At 43.3% G+C, this 17,879-nt stretch overlaps 1 protein-coding gene across 6 annotated transcripts in view; it reads right to left on the reverse strand.

Annotated features, from left to right (window-relative positions):
- Positions 1–8,690: 8,690 nt before the first annotated feature.
- The window catches only part of LOC147446769 (protein EMSY-LIKE 3-like), a 39,732-nt gene continuing 30,543 nt past the window's right edge, over positions 8,691–17,879 (reverse strand). For all 6 annotated transcript variants that reach the window (XM_086525951.1, XM_086525948.1, XM_086525950.1 and 3 more), the window contains 5 exons: positions 10,256–10,324; positions 9,866–10,180; positions 9,708–9,770; positions 9,451–9,517; positions 8,691–9,373 (listed from right to left, as the gene is read on the reverse strand). In XM_086525951.1, coding sequence (XP_086382077.1) covers positions 9,165–9,373; positions 9,451–9,517; positions 9,708–9,770; positions 9,866–10,180; positions 10,256–10,324 — 723 coding nt within the window. In that variant the 3' untranslated portion in view covers positions 8,691–9,164. The remainder of the gene's footprint in view (positions 9,374–9,450; positions 9,518–9,707; positions 9,771–9,865; positions 10,181–10,255; positions 10,325–17,879) is intronic.

Below are 17,879 nucleotides of genomic sequence, written 5' to 3' on the forward strand. Positions count from 1 at the left end.
TATGGAAACCGCATTCACTCTCGGCCGTCTTGAGAGTGCATCGGCTACTAGATTATGCTTGCCAGCAATGTGAGCAATATGAAAATGAAATTGCGAAAGGAAATTTTTCCACCTCATTTGTTTGTCGAAGAGCTTGGTATGCGTCATGAAGTACTTAAGGCTTTGGTGATCCGTCCGCAGAATGAAAGGAATCCCCAATAAATAGTGCTTCCATGAGTCTAAGGCATGTAGAACTATGAGGAGTTCCTTTTCATATATGCCTAAAGATTGCTCAGCAAGCTCGATCCTTTGACTTTCATAGGCTATGGCGTGCCCTTCTTGGAGAAAAAAATCTCCAAGGCAATCACCACAAGCGTCACATTGGACCTCAAATGGCTCTGAGAGATCCGGCAGTGTAAGCACATGTTGAGAGATAAGCTTTTCGAAAGCATTGTTCTCCTTGGCAGACCGTGCATACCTAACGTTTTTCTTTGTTAGGTCATGTAATGGTCCCACGATTTGTGAGAACTTTTCTATGAAGCGTCTATAGTATGCACACATACCTATAAAGCTTCTTAGTTCATGAAGATTCCTTGGTTCAAGCCATCCTTTTATTACCTCTAACTTTGATGGATCCATTTGGATGCCATCTTGAGAGATAATGTGACCTAAATACTGAATCTCTTGTAAGAAAAACTCACTTTTCTCTCAATTAACATAAAGTTTATTCTCTCTTAAGACTTGAAATATTAAGTGGAGGTGTTTCTTGTGTTCATCTAGTGAATTAGAGTAGATGATTATATCATCAAAGAACACTCCAATAAAGGTTCGATGAGGCAACGATAGCTTCTCCATCAAGCGGTTGAATGTGGCTGGTGCATTAGTCAAGCCAAAAGGCATGACAATGTATTCGTAAAGACCAAACGTAGTGTGAAATGCGGTCTTTACAATATCTTGATCAACTATCATTATTTGATGGTAGCCACTTTTTAGGTCCATCTACTAAAGTAGGTCGACCCTTGTAGCTTATCAAATAGGTCTTCTACCCGTGGAATGGAAAACCTATTCTTAGTAGTGATCCTATTTAGTGCTCTATAGTCAATACACATACGGTATGTGCCGTCTTTCTTTTGCACTAATAACCCGAGTGAGCAAAATGGAGATGAGCTAGGCCTAACCATGCCCTTCTCAAATAACTCATGCACTTGCCTCATAATCTCCTCTTGTTGAGCTTGAGAAACTCTATAAGGAGATTTATTAGGCGGTGAACTTCCTGGAAGAAGTTCAATTGCATGGTCATCATTGCCTCATTTAGGAGGTAGTTCACAAGGGATGTCGTCAATAAAAACATTTTGAAACCCCTTGAGAAAATTGGATAACTTTAATTCCTTGTGATTCTTTTGCTACAGCATTAGGTTCATTTTGAGAATCTTTAACAAAAATCATGTACACAAAAATAGAGCTCTTTATTGACTTATTGAAAGCTTGAGTATGTACAATTGGTATGGTGTTACCCATTTCCTTAGCATCTATGTACATATCTTTTTTCCTGTACTTAAAGTAGATTTTCCTTTCACGGAATTTAGCATTGATAGCCATGCAATCAAAACATGGTGCCCCTAGGATTACATCCTCGTGCTTGAGAGGAGAGATAAAAAAGTCCTCTTTTTCCACATAGCTTTGGACATGGAGCCTCAATTTCACAACTAAGGGAGTGACTGAAGCTTCTTGCCCCTTGAAAGCACCATCTACGGGTAGGACATCTCCCATCTGATAGGCTTGGATGCCTACCTTGGTGGCCAACTCTGTAGAGATAAAATTGTGAGTAGAACCAGGGTCAAAGAGAATAAAAGCATCATATTCTCTTACCTTTCCCCAAGCATGGCATAGAGGAGATCCTTTGTGGTGAGATTCATCCTCTTGGTTCGACCAAGGTAGCTTTAGGAGGCTCATGGCGGGTGTTCTTTTGGGGACAAGCGCGGTATGCATGCCCTTGCTCGTCCCACTTGAAACAATGGTTATCCTTGCGATAACGCTCAAGCTCTTCAGAAGAGAGTTTATTTTTTCCTTTGTAAAGTCCCTTCTCCTTAGCTTTGTTGTTATTGGAATTGCCCTTCGGAGACTTTTGGACATTGTCCTTCCCTTAGGCTCATTGGAACCCTTGTTTTCCATGGGCTTAGGATTTCTCTTAGCCCCTGTTTGGAAATTGATTCGAGAAGCACCATAGTATGGTGTATAACCGCAGATATGGTGTGTGGCCTTTGGGAGTTGACATACTCCGCCATTCCTTCAGTTAAGCACGCAGAAAATTGTTGCTTTTGCTCTCCAAAATCAATCTTTTTGAAGACAGTGGCTTTGAGATGTAAATCCCAAAATTTGTTTACATATTTGTGAATGGATTCGTAGGGAGAGAGCTTCAAGCTTCGCCATTCGGTGAGTACTTTGTCTTTGGCATTGGTGGCCAAAAACTGCTTCATGATGGAAGCTCTTAAAGCTTTCCATGTTCGTGGAGCTTCACCGTTGGCCCGTAGGCTAGACCACCACTTCCTGGTGGACTTTTGAAAGTGCATAGCTACATGGTGTAGCTTAGAGGACTCCGTGAAGCCCTCATCTCCAAACGCCGCATTGAATTGTTGGATGAAAGCCAAGACTTTGTCCGTAGCACCAAAGGTGCCATTGTAGGTAAGGAAAGAGATGCTCTTTCCTCCCTCTTTGAACTTCTTGAGCTTGGACGATCTCTTCCACGTGTCATAGGATTTCCATGGCCTCTTCTTTTTTATGGTTCAAAAGTTGCACCATCGCTTTCTTCAGAAGATGAAGAATTTGAGGAAGATGGAGAAGAGGGTGACCTCTTTCTCGCCTTTTTCTGGCCTTTGTCCTCCTTGTCTCCACCATCACTTTCTTCATAAGAGGAAGAGGATGAAGAAGATGGAGAAGAGGGTGACCTCTTTCTTGCCTTTTTCTTCTCTTGCTTTTTGTCATCCCTCTTTGAATTATGGTGTGGAGAAGTGTGCGATGGTCTTCTCCGTTTAGGAGGTGATGGAGAGCGTTTTGCCCACCATCTTCGTGGAGCCATCTCCACCGAGGTGGTAGGAGACTCACTTCTTTCTTGTTCCTTTGGTGGGGGCTCTTGAATTCTCCTTTGAGAAGGAGATATGTCATCAAGAAGCAAATTTTTGAGCCCTTCGTATGGATCCTCTTCTTCTTCCCGAATCGGAGAGAGGTCTCTTTTGGAAGTCTCACAAGGAGGTTTCCTAGGTACTCTCTCGTCATGGTGGGGAGCTTGGAGAATCCCATGAGCACGAAGCTGTCGTTGCACTTCACTTTGGAGGGATGGATTGCCCATGGCTTGTTGAAGCCTAGAAATAAGGTAGTTAACAAGCTTAGGGACATCATTAGTAGCCTGCTCATTAGCAAAATCAAAGCTATCAACATTAATTTCACTCTCTTTACTATTGTCAGCCATTCTAAGAACTTTTAGGTGTAAACTTTTTTAGGTGTACTTTGGCACTTCAAGCCCTAGTTGCTACTCCTCTTTACCCCTTTAGAAAAGCACTCAAGCTACTGTACCGTGGCTCGAATATCATTAATTGCAAGGAATAGAAGAGAGGGTCTTTCAACACCAAAACAACACCGAAGCTTCTAATAGCTCAATAGTGGTTAAGGTGTAGGCAAGCCCCATAGGACTCCACTATTAAGACCATAGCTCTGGACGGTGATGCCCCGTTTTTTCACGAAGGCAGGCGCACTGCAAGGCTAAAAATTCCCTATTTTAATTACTCAATTGCAGTTAATAATACCAACCATTTATAGCTAGCTTGAGGACCTCCCTTCTTGAGCAAGAAAAGAGAAACCTTGTGCTCTAATACCAATGTAGCATTTAATGGCCTAGTAACTTGTCTGTAGCAAAAAATAGCATGAACATAGTGAAAAGTTGTAAGAGATATTGGTCAACCAAACAAAAGAGGCTACAACAAGAGATGAGCTAACCAGCAGAGCAGATTGACGGAGTTGAGGTAGGAAGTGGAAAGAGCAAGGGTCCAAACCACGGATCAGGATCCAAGTGACTCAGGAATAAATTCCCAACAAGAACCAATGGAATTCCAGACACCCTGGAGGAACTGATAATGGTGAAGATACCTCCACAAATCCAAGAAGAGGGACAAGTGCTAACAGCAAAAGAGGAGGGTGTGTCCAAACTTTGATAGAACAAGCCATCAAAGTAAGTTTTAGAGTGGCCATATAATGGGAGCAACGGACGTTACACTCTACCAAAACACTAAAGATCAAATGTGATAAGAGAAGAGTGGATGTATCCATCCCTCCCATACCCACTCCTCAAATTTGAAGTGCTCGCGATGAAGAAAATAATTCAAACCAAGGCTACCACACCACTATTTGAGGGAGACATCAAAGATCAATCAGTCTCCAAGAGAATCGTAGATTCACAACCAAAGTGGAGAAAGGGCTAGGTCACACAGTACCCAGCATGCCTGGTATGTGTGGTCGATGCACCCAAAATGGTCGGGGAAGATGTCTTCTTCTATCCAGTGTCAAGAATGTGGTCATGGAAAGATCATGCAAGGTTGTCGCAGGAACATCCCAATTGGCTAAATTACCCTAAACTTCCACGGGCCAAAGAAGGAGAGAAAATAAGTAGAACTTATAATGTGAAAACCCTCACGAGTGCCATTAATCTTTTCACTGGCTCCCCTCACTTGACCTATGTAATGCTTAGGAAGATATGTAAAACATTGCTAGCCTTCATCGAGGTGTTCATGCCGCATAAAGCCACAAACTCAAGTCTATTTCAACGGGCAACACGCTCCATACGTTGGCCTACAACCTCTCTACACAACCGTCACCACAAGTGCTACATTCCTTCTACCAAAGAGGGATGTTTCTGCCAAGCTATCATATGCAAGCTTTTAAAGAAGCATTCTAAACAAGATTCTTCACTTACGACAGCAAATTTTTGGCCCAACGGTGAGCATGGGTAACATAAGATATGAATCATGTTTGAAAATGATTAAACCAGCCGGATTTTATTGAGCAAGAAATCAGCTAAAGACCCAAGAGACAAAGACATGTCATGTAAGGGACGACATGGATGCGGAGGGCAGAGTGTTGATAGCTCAACACGGGAAAGCTACACCACTTTTTTATTATTTAATTTGACAGATACTAAGGCTGACTTGGGCTGAGGATATTGAGTTGTGGTGGCAGGAAAGTGTTGATGGCGACTTGGGCTGGGGATTGAGAAGTTGGGGGTCGTGAGCTGGGGAGAGCAAGGTTGAGCCCTAACGCATCCCCCCCCCCTCGAAGCGCCCGAGGGCGGGGGGGGGGGGGGGGGGGGGGGGGTTGTGGAAGCATAGGAGGGTTGGAAAGCTAGGGCACGTACACACACACACACACACACACACACAGTCTTGAACCAATCTGTTGGGAGCAGCAGCTTAGGGAGGATGCCGACGATGGGGAGCCATGGCGAGGTGCGGGCAGAAGTACAGAGAACGAGAGAAGAGGAGAGTTTCGACACAGAATAAAAACGCTTGTGTACTGCTTGTATGTTTACTAAAATCCTTACATATGTATATAAAAGAAATCTTGCCATTGTAAACTGCTAAAAATAACTGAAGCTTCATTTGTATGCTCTAAGAGCTAATTCCCACGGACTTGATTACCCAACAATCCCCCCCTCAAGCCCGAACTACATCACTCTCATGATATCTCGAGTTTTTGGTGTACTCGACAACGGTGAGTTTTAGGTTCTCTCACAACCAAGGATTTTGGTGTATCCATAACCTGGTGCTATGATAGTGAACCCCCCCTTGAACAGATACGGTGTAGGTTAAAAAATTAGTTGTCAATAAATGGAGTTCTTGGTTCACTGCCAAATCTTGGGTTTAAGGTGTACCCAATAACCTCACGAGAAGTGGAACAAAAAATGGGCTGAGAACAAATGTTTTTGGGAGGTCTTACCACTTATGTATGTGTGGCAGTGTCTAATCCGTACAAAATTTTGTCATGGCAGTAATTGATAATTGATAAGCTAAAAACACGGCTTTGATAAGAAACATATGATTGTTTTTTACAAAGAGAAACCTTGAACAAAGCTATGACACTAAACTGGTAAAAACAACTTGTGGACAATCTCGAAGCAAACCTTCATGTTCTGCATCTGTTGATGTACCTCTTGGTGCTTGAAATCTATTCTCTTCATTGACCAAGACAAGATTGAAGAAATACTTCACACTAAATTTATCATTGATCCTACAGTAAGTTGGAATAGATCATAGTTACTAAGAAAAAATATGAGGGGTATTGATTCTCTGCGGACAGGTGCACCATCCATTGGTTCAAACTTCCTGGGCAGGGTGTTGAAACACATCACAACCGCCTCAAAGTGTTGTAGCAATGTTTCAAGATGTTGCTGAACCATTTTGAAATGCACTATGTGCATGCAACTTGCTACCGTCAAACCTTGGTTGCTGTAGCATTTCAAAAGGAAGCAGTGTAGGAGCGTGTTCATAGGCCCGCCTGGCAACATTTCGAAACGCAGTGTACTAAATTCGACGCCTTCAAATTCGACAACGTATTGGAAAGTCGTCAACAGTTAGGGTTCTTGGCATAGCTTGAGATGATTGCCTGCGTTCCAGAACGCCCATGTTACCTGCTTGCTAACGCCTTTGCATGCGAAGACCTTCACCACGCTTAAGGCAGTGTTTCGATATGCGTCCTCCTAGCCTCTGATACCAATGTTGGGAGCAGCGGCTTAAGGATGATGCTGACGATGGGGAGCCATGGCGAGGTGCGTGCAGAAGTGCAGAGAACGAGAGAAGAGGAGAGTTTCGACACAGATAATAAACACGCTTGTGTATTGCTTGTATATTTACAAAAACCTTTACATATGTATATAAAAGCAATCTTGCCATGCAAAGTGCAAAAAATAACTAAAGCTTCATCTATATGCTCTAAGAGCTAATTCCCACGGGCTTGAATACCCAACAATCAACCTTGGCAATGAATAACTCATACAATGTACAATAGGGGCAAGGTGTCACATATATATCCACTCTACCCAAATTTTGACAAATAATTTAAATGAATGCCTAAAAGCCAAAATAAATGATGGGATCACTTTGGGCAGTTCACTTGGGATGCGAAAAATCTAACCTTTGTAGTACTTCTTTCTAGAAGATAACTCTTGTAGGGCTCCCTTGAATAGTTACCTACGTAGGATGGCAAAGTAGTAGCCATAAATATCTTTCAATGACTAGCAAGTCATAGTGATATCTATTGAGAGTCACCTTGCTAAGACTAGGTGAATAGGCCTACTTAGCCCACCCAAGGGTCATGGTGGCTACTACCATTTGCAGGTTGCAACAAGTGTATACACGAGGACCTATGATAAGGACCTATGTTAATAGTTGCTCTTCCTAACCTTTATACTCACCTCCTTTTCCATCACAAACGACATGCCAGGTTGTTTACTCTCACAAGGAGGGCTGCAAAACTTGAAGCTACAAAATCTCAAGGTTAGGAATGGTCATTAGGCACATATCTAAAGAATGTACTCTAGTTTTACTGTTAGCCTAGAGCCCTTTCCAAAAAACTAAAATATTTTATGCACTCTTCTCCAAGTTTTTTTATCAAGTTGTGTATACTCTTCCCAATTTAGTGGGCCTTCATACATGTTCTTAGCGATGCCCCTTGCGCTTGTGTACGTGTGTGATTTCAAACATCTTTGAAAGTCAAATTTATTAGCTTTGTAGTGCTGTAAATATAAGTAATTTGCAACATCACGTTTTCCACCCATGTTATTCCCACATCTCACTTTGGTAAATGATTTTCCTCCATGTTATTTAAATGTCCACAAAGCATACATACAGTTAAATACAAGAATATGGCACATGCTTTACCATATTCTCTGTAAAAATCCTTCGCCACATTCACCCTGGCTGGTCAACTGGCAACCAACTTCAAGAAAGAGCTGTTAACTCACTGCTCCCCCATAAGATAGCTACTTTCTCATGCGTAGTTTGGAGGCGTATGATGAGGAATTTGATATTCAAGCACATGAGGCACACATGACGGATTAGAAACACAGCTAGCTGCATTTATTGATAGCCACGTTTTTGCATTTGCAAGCCATAGAGGAGGTGCAGCAAAGGGCAACTGCCCAAGGGGCAGTTCCCTTGGGACGACAGACCAAGGGGTAGGTTCCTCCCATGAGGCTACTGTGCTCTAGTCTTTGGACATGAGAGAGATGGCTAAATTAGTCAACAGAACGAAGCCTTAATTTTTGTGGCAAAGTAAGAGACCACCATGAAGACATGAAAAGAGAGGAGAGGAGAGCTTAAGCTCTTGCAAGCCCACACATGCACATAATCAAGGGATGATGACCGAGGCTTGAAGATGCTTCTTCATCTACAAAACATGAGGAAAAAAAAACTAGTAGGCAATTTGTGATGGTGCTACTTGCAGCTATGTATTCATTAGCATAATCATTTGTTCTCCTCTCTGCCCACTTGAACTTAGCATCTACCAAGAGCCACACATTCATAACACCACAACAGAGTACATACTTTCCTTCCCTCCGACCATCTTGGCTGATGTTTTTGTTAAGGAAACTGCCAAATAAGGGCTGCACAATCCCAAACCAGCACCCTCATGAAACCCTGTTCCATCTCATCTTGCACTTTAAAAAGTGAAGTGTTTGAAAGTGGACATATGTTAACATTGTACGATTTAAGTCTTCACAGGTGCATTATAAGAAGATGGTTGAATCAAACCTTGTTAGCGACCACATTATCTGCAAAACGGGACTTCAAACCTAAACTGATGGATAGCAGAACTTGAAGTGAACCATGCACTACCTAACCATTATATGATGCCGACCACATCAACCTACGCAAAAAATCCTCTTCTGGACCTATGGTACATTATCTTTCCTCTTGAATTAGCACCTCTATTTTACACGGGAGCTATTTTGCTTGGTAAGAGGCCTTCCTGTTCCCTAATGAACAAGAGCAGATTGCCTATTGCACTGAATAGCTTCTGAAAATACAAGCTGTTTCTTTGACAGCCGAAGGAGTGAACTTAAACATTGTTAGTCAGGACTCCTCCGTTTGTAACGTGTTGGAGGAACTTCTTTGCCATGTACAACACATCCCATTCTGCAGCTACCAATCATCACCGTCATGATGATCATCTGCATCAGAGGCAACACCACCATGTGCAGCCATCGGCTCCCCATCGGAACCTTCATCTCTGTCCCCTGCAGTGTCATCCTCGTCATCATACCCATGCTGATCTCTGCTATCTTGTCGACTTCTCCTCTCTCTTTCCCGCTCCACAGAATGCGTGTGCGAGAAGGGCACATTCTCTTCATCTGAGGAGATGAAAGAAAGACCACTTAATTGAATGGTACAACACAAGAGTCCGATATATCTACTTCCTCATACTTACCACTTTCACCTTCCTCTGAAGACTCCCCCACTTCAGCCAGAGCCTTCCGTAACATATCTTCGTGTTCCTGCAGGATAAACGTAAGGCTTCGATCACATCTCTCTCTCTCTCTCTCTCTCTCTCTCTCTCTCACCCCAACCCCCCCAGCTCCTTTCCACAATCATGCAATTCGCAACTATCACATTGTCTGTGTACGCACCCTCTGAGAAAAAGCTTTTCCCGTATATAATTTTGATAGACAGAAGAAGGGAATGAACCTTGGCAGCCCTCTTTATGCTCTCAATTTTTGCCAGATCATCCTCCTCGGCGATTCGATCCACCTGATAGCAAGCCAAAGCCTCATCAACAAAATGGGATTTCCTTCTAAAAGTGGCAGCTTAAATGTCTGTAAGATGCTAGTGTGTAGCAGAATTGCCTGCTTGACTAATGCTTCGAGTGACGGCACTTGCAATTGTTTTAATCCCTTCGAGTCCAGGCCATTTTCTGCGTTGGATGTTTTCCAATTTCGTGCAGGTATGCCAGGCGTAGACCTCTCTAGAGAGTTTGATGGTCCTTTACTTGACGGCCTGCCCCATCCTCCGTAAGATGACATGAGATTATTCCTACCTGCTCCCTTTTTGCTGCCTCTTCCCGTTGTTCCTCGGCCACCCACACCAAAGTTGGACGGTGGGTTTTTCCCAGTGACATTGACCAGTGGTCCATCAATGGTTTGTAAATCATTGGATGACAGCTGCAAAATCAGTACCAAACAACTAAAAAACAAAGATGCTGTACTATCAAAAAAAGGTTCCTTAACGTCGCATACCTCTTTAAGGTCTACCCATTCCCAAGTCTCTTGCTCCGTGTTCATTTCATAAACAAGTGCATGCAGGTCCTGCGACAATCAAATCAATAACAAAGCTGCTTTCAAAAAACTTAGGAACCTAGAGTTAGTAGTTGCAACGAGCAAAAAATTATACTTCCTACAGCCCGAGGAATTATAGATTCCATATTAGCATGCGGAGAGTTGCAAATTACAATATTTCAATATTTTATTGGCGAAATAACTCTATTAGATGTTATGGGGGCCACCTTGGAGTTCCTTTCTTTTAAGACACTGCACAACTCTGGGCTGGTCAACAGGCTTGCAGGATAACTATTTCTCAGTGGTTGGTTACACACAAAGGGGCAGCCATAAGAGTCCGATTAGCCTATAGTGAACACCCCTTGTGTTACATACCGTCACCTGTCCTGGTTAGAGTGCACAGAACACACAACGGGTACAGAGAGCGTCGGATGTGACGTGAGACATTTCAAGCTTTCAGCCATTTAAGGGTTTCGACTTTTTGGAACATTTCATTTCAGGGCAAAATAAAAGGGAAACAGACTTTGTAAACATTGTATATAAATATACATAAACAAATAAAGAATTATATATGTATATGTACACACACACGCACGTGTGGTGGGTGGTGTTGTGTGTGTGTGGGGGGGGGGGGGGGGGGGGGGGGGGGGGGGGGGGGGGGGGGGGGGGCGCTGAATATGTATATATATACAAAGACGTATATATATGTACATGTGTACATATGACATGTACTCGTGTACATTCATACATTATTTGTTTATATTGATATCATAATTGTGTGTGACCGCGTATAATACATATGTATGTATGGATGTATATGTAGATTTATGAATTATAGACATACCCATAACTCTAGACTCCATATAAACAGCGATTTCCTTATAGACGGATTAGTTATTTTCATGGAGGTTGCATGTTTCCTAAGTTTCGCCCAAACGATTCACAAGTTTCGAGTGCATGAAATGGGGTTATATGTCACAATGGGCCACTGGGATTCATATATGGGCCAAAAAGCCACACATGGCCGTGAAGGCGTGTAGCCTAGCACACGAAACACTTGTGCAAGCTTGGCACGTGTCCAGCCAAGTGTGGACAGCCCAAGACATGTCTATATATATGGGACTCCCCCGGTTGGGCGGTAAGTGTCGCACAACGGGCACCACGTGCCAAAAGAAAAGAACACACTGAACAGACTTTTAGCACTTCAATAACAACTAAAACTAAAAGAGAGAGAGCACGCGCGACATGGAGTGGCGGAATTCCACCCCAGAGAGTATCGGCCCCAAACCTTGGAGCCCCTTTCGGTATTTCTTTATATTTCAACAACTGAATACCAACCAGTACTCCATCCTCTACACCTTCGTCCAGAAGCATGCCCAAGAATGAGCCCATGGCCTCATATTTAAAGGCCCTAGGCCCAAAAGCAGTTTACATAAAAAGCCTTCAAACTCAAAAGCATCTGGTCCAAAAGCGATGCCCAAAAGCTGCCAACGTAAATCACGAAAATCCGTACTATTGCCACGTCAACAGTCATCGCAAAACGCGAAAATCCGTACAGTTTGCCACATCATCATGTCAGCGCAAAATCCGGGTTTTCCGTACAGTTGTCATGTCATCAGACCAGTGCAGATTGCAAAGATCCGTACAGTTGATGCCACGTCATCAGCTCCACGCAACGCTCTCTGTGTGTGTGAGTCTTGCTTTATTTATATGCCTTTACGTCACTTGGGCCCCATCATACGGGGTCCCATAAGTTGGTACGCCTTCTTATTCTGTTGTTGCTTGTTCTTCCTAGGGTTTAGGCCCCTCGATCATGATCTGAAGGTTGGCTCTGCTCTTTAGTGACTTGACACGTCAGCAGTTTGTGACATCCCCCCTTCTTGAAAGAAAGGACTCGTCCGCGATTACAGCATATCTACAAAACAACTCAAGTTAGCTAAAAATATCCGAGGGTCATTCCGAGAAACAATCAGTTTGCTCTTTTTGTTAAGAAGTTGGCTTCTCCATTCGGCTCTTTTGACTTCTCCTTTCGTCCAGATCGTATATTCCGGCGTAGTAAAATTAGCCATCACACCCAGACCGCACTGATCTTCCACGGGTATCTAGATGCACTAAAATTACATACCCAAGCAACCTCATCCAATTAGGAATATTCAGTAATTGGCACATCACAATGCAACACAAATGCTCACATATGCATGTTACAAACCACAACGAACAACGCCGTTGAGCACTCCCCCGAGACAAATAGTCTGCTTTGATACCACTATCACAAGACGGGCACCACGTGCCAATAGAAAAGAACACACTGAACAGACTTTTAGCACTTCAATAACAACTGAAACTGAAAGAGAGAGAGCACACGCAACACGGAGTGGCGGAATTCCACCCCAAAGAGTATTGGCCCCAAACCTTGACGCCCCTTTCGGTATTTCTTTATATTTCAACAACTGAATACAAGCCGGTACTCCATCCTATACACCTTCATCTAGAAGCATGCCTAAGAATGAGCCCATGGGGCCCAAAAGCAATTTACATTAAAAGCCTTCAAACTCAAAAGCATCAGGTCTAAAAAGCGATGCCCAAAAGCTTACAGCATAAATCAGGAAAATCCGTACTACTGCCACGTCAACAATCAACGCAATACGCAAAAATCCGTACAGTCTGCCACATCATCATGTCAACGCAAAATCCCGGTTTTTTGTACAGTTGCCACGTCATCAGACCTACACAGATTGCGGAGATCCGTAGAGTTACTACCACATCATCAGCTCCACGCAACACTGTGTGTGTGTGGGTCCTGCTTTATTTATATGCCTTTATGTCACTTAGGGCCCATCGAACGGGATCCCATAAGTTGGTAGCACTTCTTCTTCTAATGTTGCTTGTTCTTCTTAGGGTTTAGGCCCCTCGATCGTGATCTAAAAGGTTGGCTCTGCTCTTTAGTGACTTGACATGTCAACAGTTTGTGACATCTCCCCTTCTTGAAAGAAAGTAATCGTTCGCGATTACAGCATATCTGAAAAGCAACTCAAGTTAGCTCAAAAATTTCCGAGGGTCATTCCGAGAGACAATCAGTTTGCTCTTTTTGTTAAGGAGTTGGCTTCTCTCTTCGACTCTTTTGATCAAGGAGTTGGCTTCTTTTTTCGTCAAAATCGGAATTCTTGACATTCCAGCGTAGTAAAATTAGCCATCACACCCAGACCGCAATGATCTTCCACGGGTGTCTAGATGCACTAAAATTACATACCCAAGCAATCTCATCCAGTTAAGAATATTCAGTAATTGGCACATCACAATGCAACACAAATGCTCACGTATACATGTTACAAGACACAACGAACAGCACCGTTGAGCGCTCTCCGAGAGAAACGATCTGCTCTGATATCACTGTTGCAAGACGGGCACCACGTGCCAATAGAAAAGAACGGACTGAACAGACTTTTAGCACTTCAAAAACAACTAAAACTAAAAGAGAGAGCACACGCGACACGGAGTGGCGGAATTTCACCCCAGAGAGTATTGGCCCCAAACCTAGGCATCCCTTTCGATATTTCTCTATAATTCAACAATTGAATACAAGCCGGTACTCCATTCTTTGCACCTTCGTCCAGAGGACCAGAAGCATACCCGAGAATGAGCCCATGGCCTCATATTTAAAGGCCCTAGGCCCAAAAGCAGTTTACATGAATTCTTACAACTGCCACGTCAACAGTCAACGCAAAGCGCGAAAATCCGTACAATCTATCACGTCATCCTGTTAGCACAAAATCCAGGTTTTTCGTACAGTTGCCATGTCATCAGACCAACACAGACTGCGGAGATCCGTACAGTTGTTGCCACAACATCAACTCCACGCAACGCTGTGTGTGTGGGCGGGTCCTGCTTTATTTATATGCTTTTATGTCACTTGGGCCCCATCGGACGGGGTCCCATAAGTTGGTAGGACTTCTTCTTCTGCAGTTGCTTGTTCTTCTTAGCGTTTAGGCCCCTCGATCGTGATCTAAAGGTTGGCTTTGCTCTTCAGTGACTTGACACATCAACAGTTTGTGACAGTAAGTCGTTTGCCATGCTCCTATGTCAAAGAGCTCTTGCAGGACAGTTTTGTAAGGTGCAGCTGAAGTGAATGCTGAACTTTGCTCAAGATGAGTGTTCCAAACTGTGCTCAAGGGTTCCTTTTACTTACGGAAGGGAGAGCCTTCCGTTCCTTTAGTGAGAGAGTGCAAATGATCACAAACAAAGTGAATGACACTGTGAATGAAGGTACTGAGATTGAGAGATAGAGAGAGAAGAGAATACGACACCAGAACATTGTCAAACCCTCCTCCAAGGGCCCCACTCTCTATGGTGAGAGAGGTCTATGCTATTGATTGCACAAATCTAGTACAATGGTCTAGATGCAATGGACTTGCCGACGATGTCGACGACAATGATGACGACGACGAGACTGGTTGAATATCTGAAAACGCTTGGGGCTGAAATCTGCAAATCTGGTATCTGCTGAATTCTAACTCTATAGTCGGTGAGGACGACGATGACGGCGACGCGACAACGATGGCTGAAAACGCAGATGCTGAAATCTGCAAATAGCGGGCCGAATCTACAAACGCTGGCTGATCTGACTGTGCGGCGACGATCTGCTGCGGGAAGGTGAGATCTGCGAGGTTTGGGGGCTGCTATGCGGAGTCTAACTGCTGAAAACTGAAAACGCTGATGCAAGGGCCAGTCTTGTCACCGGGAATCTGCAAAACGCTGATGTAGATCTGCAATTGCAAAAGCGCTAGGCCTGATCTCTGTGATCTACTAACGCCAGGGCTGATCTGCAAACTGCAAAATGCCAAGGCTGTTCTGTTAAAAAACACTAGGCTTGATCTGTTGATGAAAACGCTAGCTGTCTTGATCTGTTGGTTGGAAAACGCTAGGCCTCCTGTTGGTTTTGCTGAGAAGGTGCACTGTGAGTTGGTGGACTCTTGCTACCTCTTTTGCCAGAAACTGCTAGCGCGAGGTTTCTTATATATTACCTTAGCCAATTTGCCCTACCCAGTACCGAACAAAGTCACTTATTAATAATAAGTGAAAAATGGCTAAAATAGGGAAAATAGGTTCTGTGCATTGTAAAATGCTCATGATGGCTACTGACTGTAATTCAAATGATCATGTTGTGTGCAACCAGACGATATGCAACTACTCTAAGTGAATGGACATGCACGACCTGCGAACAAACTCACAAAGGTGCCAGAACCCTTCCTAAGCTTACCTGAACCCTAGACATGAAGTAGCTTGTCCACATGCACATAGGGTTAGATGTGCACGTGACAAGTTTACTACGAGTTGTTATGAGGGTCCTCGATGCTTACCTTTCACTGGTATCATGTAGTATTTTGAAAACAGTTATGACATACTCATGAAAAAGGGCAAGGCACAAGGGGTACTAGGTGTTGGGGTACTGTGTCGACGACGGTGACGACGACGACGGGTCTATGGCTGAATGCAGGTTCAGCTAGCACTACCGATGGCGTGGGTCTGCAACCAACAATGAGGCTAGGCTGAGGTTCTACTGGCTGTTCTCGGCTGAAAACGCTGGCTTTCGGGGCTGAAAATGCTGGTTTCACTTGGATGGAAACGTTGTTGAGAAGAGGGCTACAAACGCTGGCTGGCTGGTCTGCAAACGCTGGTGCTGCAGGTCTTCTGCTACTACTGCTACCTCTTTTGACTCTCCTAGCGCTGCCACACTGCCTATATAGGCAACAAAATCTGGGTCAAGCAGGGTTGCATTGAGAGTCCACGACAAAGGAAAAATAAGGCTGAAAAAGACTTATTAGATAATAAGGTCCTAAGGGGTGGTTCACACGGTAAAATGCCTGCATGTTATTGTTCTGTGCAAGAGAAGGTATGCAAGTGTGACCGGCCTGGACATGTACGCCCAGCTAGAGGCTCACAAAGTGCCAGGCTCAGTCCTAAGCATGACTCTTGCTAGACTATGGCAAAAGCATGTCCATGTAGCGCAAGTGAAGTGCGCATGTGACACTGGCTGACAAGGAAAGGAAAGTATAAGGTAAGTTTAAGTTGACACGCCAGTATTTAGTCAAGTTCAAGAACTATCCGGTTATGGATGCCAAGTGGATGGAGGAGGACCTAGCAAATACCATTAAGCAGCGTAACCGTGAAACGCCTTTCAACCATGTTGAAACACGAAACAGCCCAAACGTGCGAAACCTTTCACCTGCATGCTCAAATGTCTGCTGAAACGCTTGGAAAAAATATGGAGGGTTTTGACGATTTTGTTATGCTACTTCATCGTTTTGTCATGGGATGTCCTTTTTTGTGTATGTCATATGGGCTTGACTCCATCACTCTAATCTTTACTCTTTACTGTCTTGTGCTCTGTAGTCTGTCGAGTCTTGACAAGATTATGGTTTGGATTTCATCTTATTTACATGGAGAATTGACATATGTTCTCGTCATTCTATGTGTTCACGATTCAGTCCATTGTTTTGGTAAGTTCTACTAGTAATGTTCGATGAATCTTGAGACTTGAATGTGCAAGTAGTTGTAACTTCTTGTCACTTTGAATTTTGCTCACTTTCAATCTGTTCCACTTTAAACTATGCAACTGTTTGATATCATAGAAACTAGAGTTAATGTCATTGATATTGTTCACATTATCATAAATGATGATATATATATATCTCTCTCTCAAGAGTCTAGATTTGGCATAAATGTGTGCAAATGTGTATTGCATTGTGCACACCTATTAACATTTCGGGTCTAAAACATTTCGCAGTTACGCTGCTCCTCAAACATTAGAGCTTTACTTTGAAGCTATTGGTTTAGCACCGACTATTCCAAGAGTTATCGACAAATCAGCAGGTTGAATCTGGTGTTGTGTGGCCTGCACAAGAGGGGAGTTACTCCACTCCTATGTCGCATGTTACCACGATGAAATAGTCACTCATTTCTTTTGAGATTTCAGGGATACTGACGGGCATACAGTTTCTGCTTAATGAATTTATGTAGTACTTTGAAATGGGAATTCCTAAAATGAATCTCTTATATGTGCTTTCTCATGTGTGTATTGTTTGAGTGCATATTTGAAAGACGAAATGACTGCAACATTTTGACTTCTTCACTTGAGGGGTGATGTGGATATGATAGTAAAGAGAGTTAGTAGATCAAGACATCCGTGAAAAGATCAACACTGTCTGGATGCGATTGCCAAATAAGTTACAATGATCATGATTCTTATGTAAGATCTCCACGGGGATAGTGATGTGTGATGTGAATATTCAATGACTGTCATCTTCATGCAAGTGTTGGATATGTGTGGTCTAGTGAGTCAGTACTTAGAGTCAGTGTCTACTAAACTAGTTTTTGTCCTTCGTTTGCAAGCATAATCGAGGGCGATTACAATTCTTTCAAGAGGGGGGTATCTCACAAAGTGATGACGTGGCATGACCTAAAGGACGAAAGGGCCTAAACCTCATACTAAGAAACTGAAGAAGTTTTTACCAACTTACACTTATGGCTGAGTGGCCCATTTAACTTAAAATAAGTTGCTCCAAATTATGGTAACCGGTCGAAGGGC

This window comes from Adiantum capillus-veneris, chromosome 12 (genome assembly GCF_014529385.1).
Source record: "Adiantum capillus-veneris isolate H3 chromosome 12, ASM1452938v2, whole genome shotgun sequence".
Taxonomy (NCBI): Eukaryota; Viridiplantae; Streptophyta; class Polypodiopsida; order Polypodiales; family Pteridaceae; genus Adiantum; species Adiantum capillus-veneris.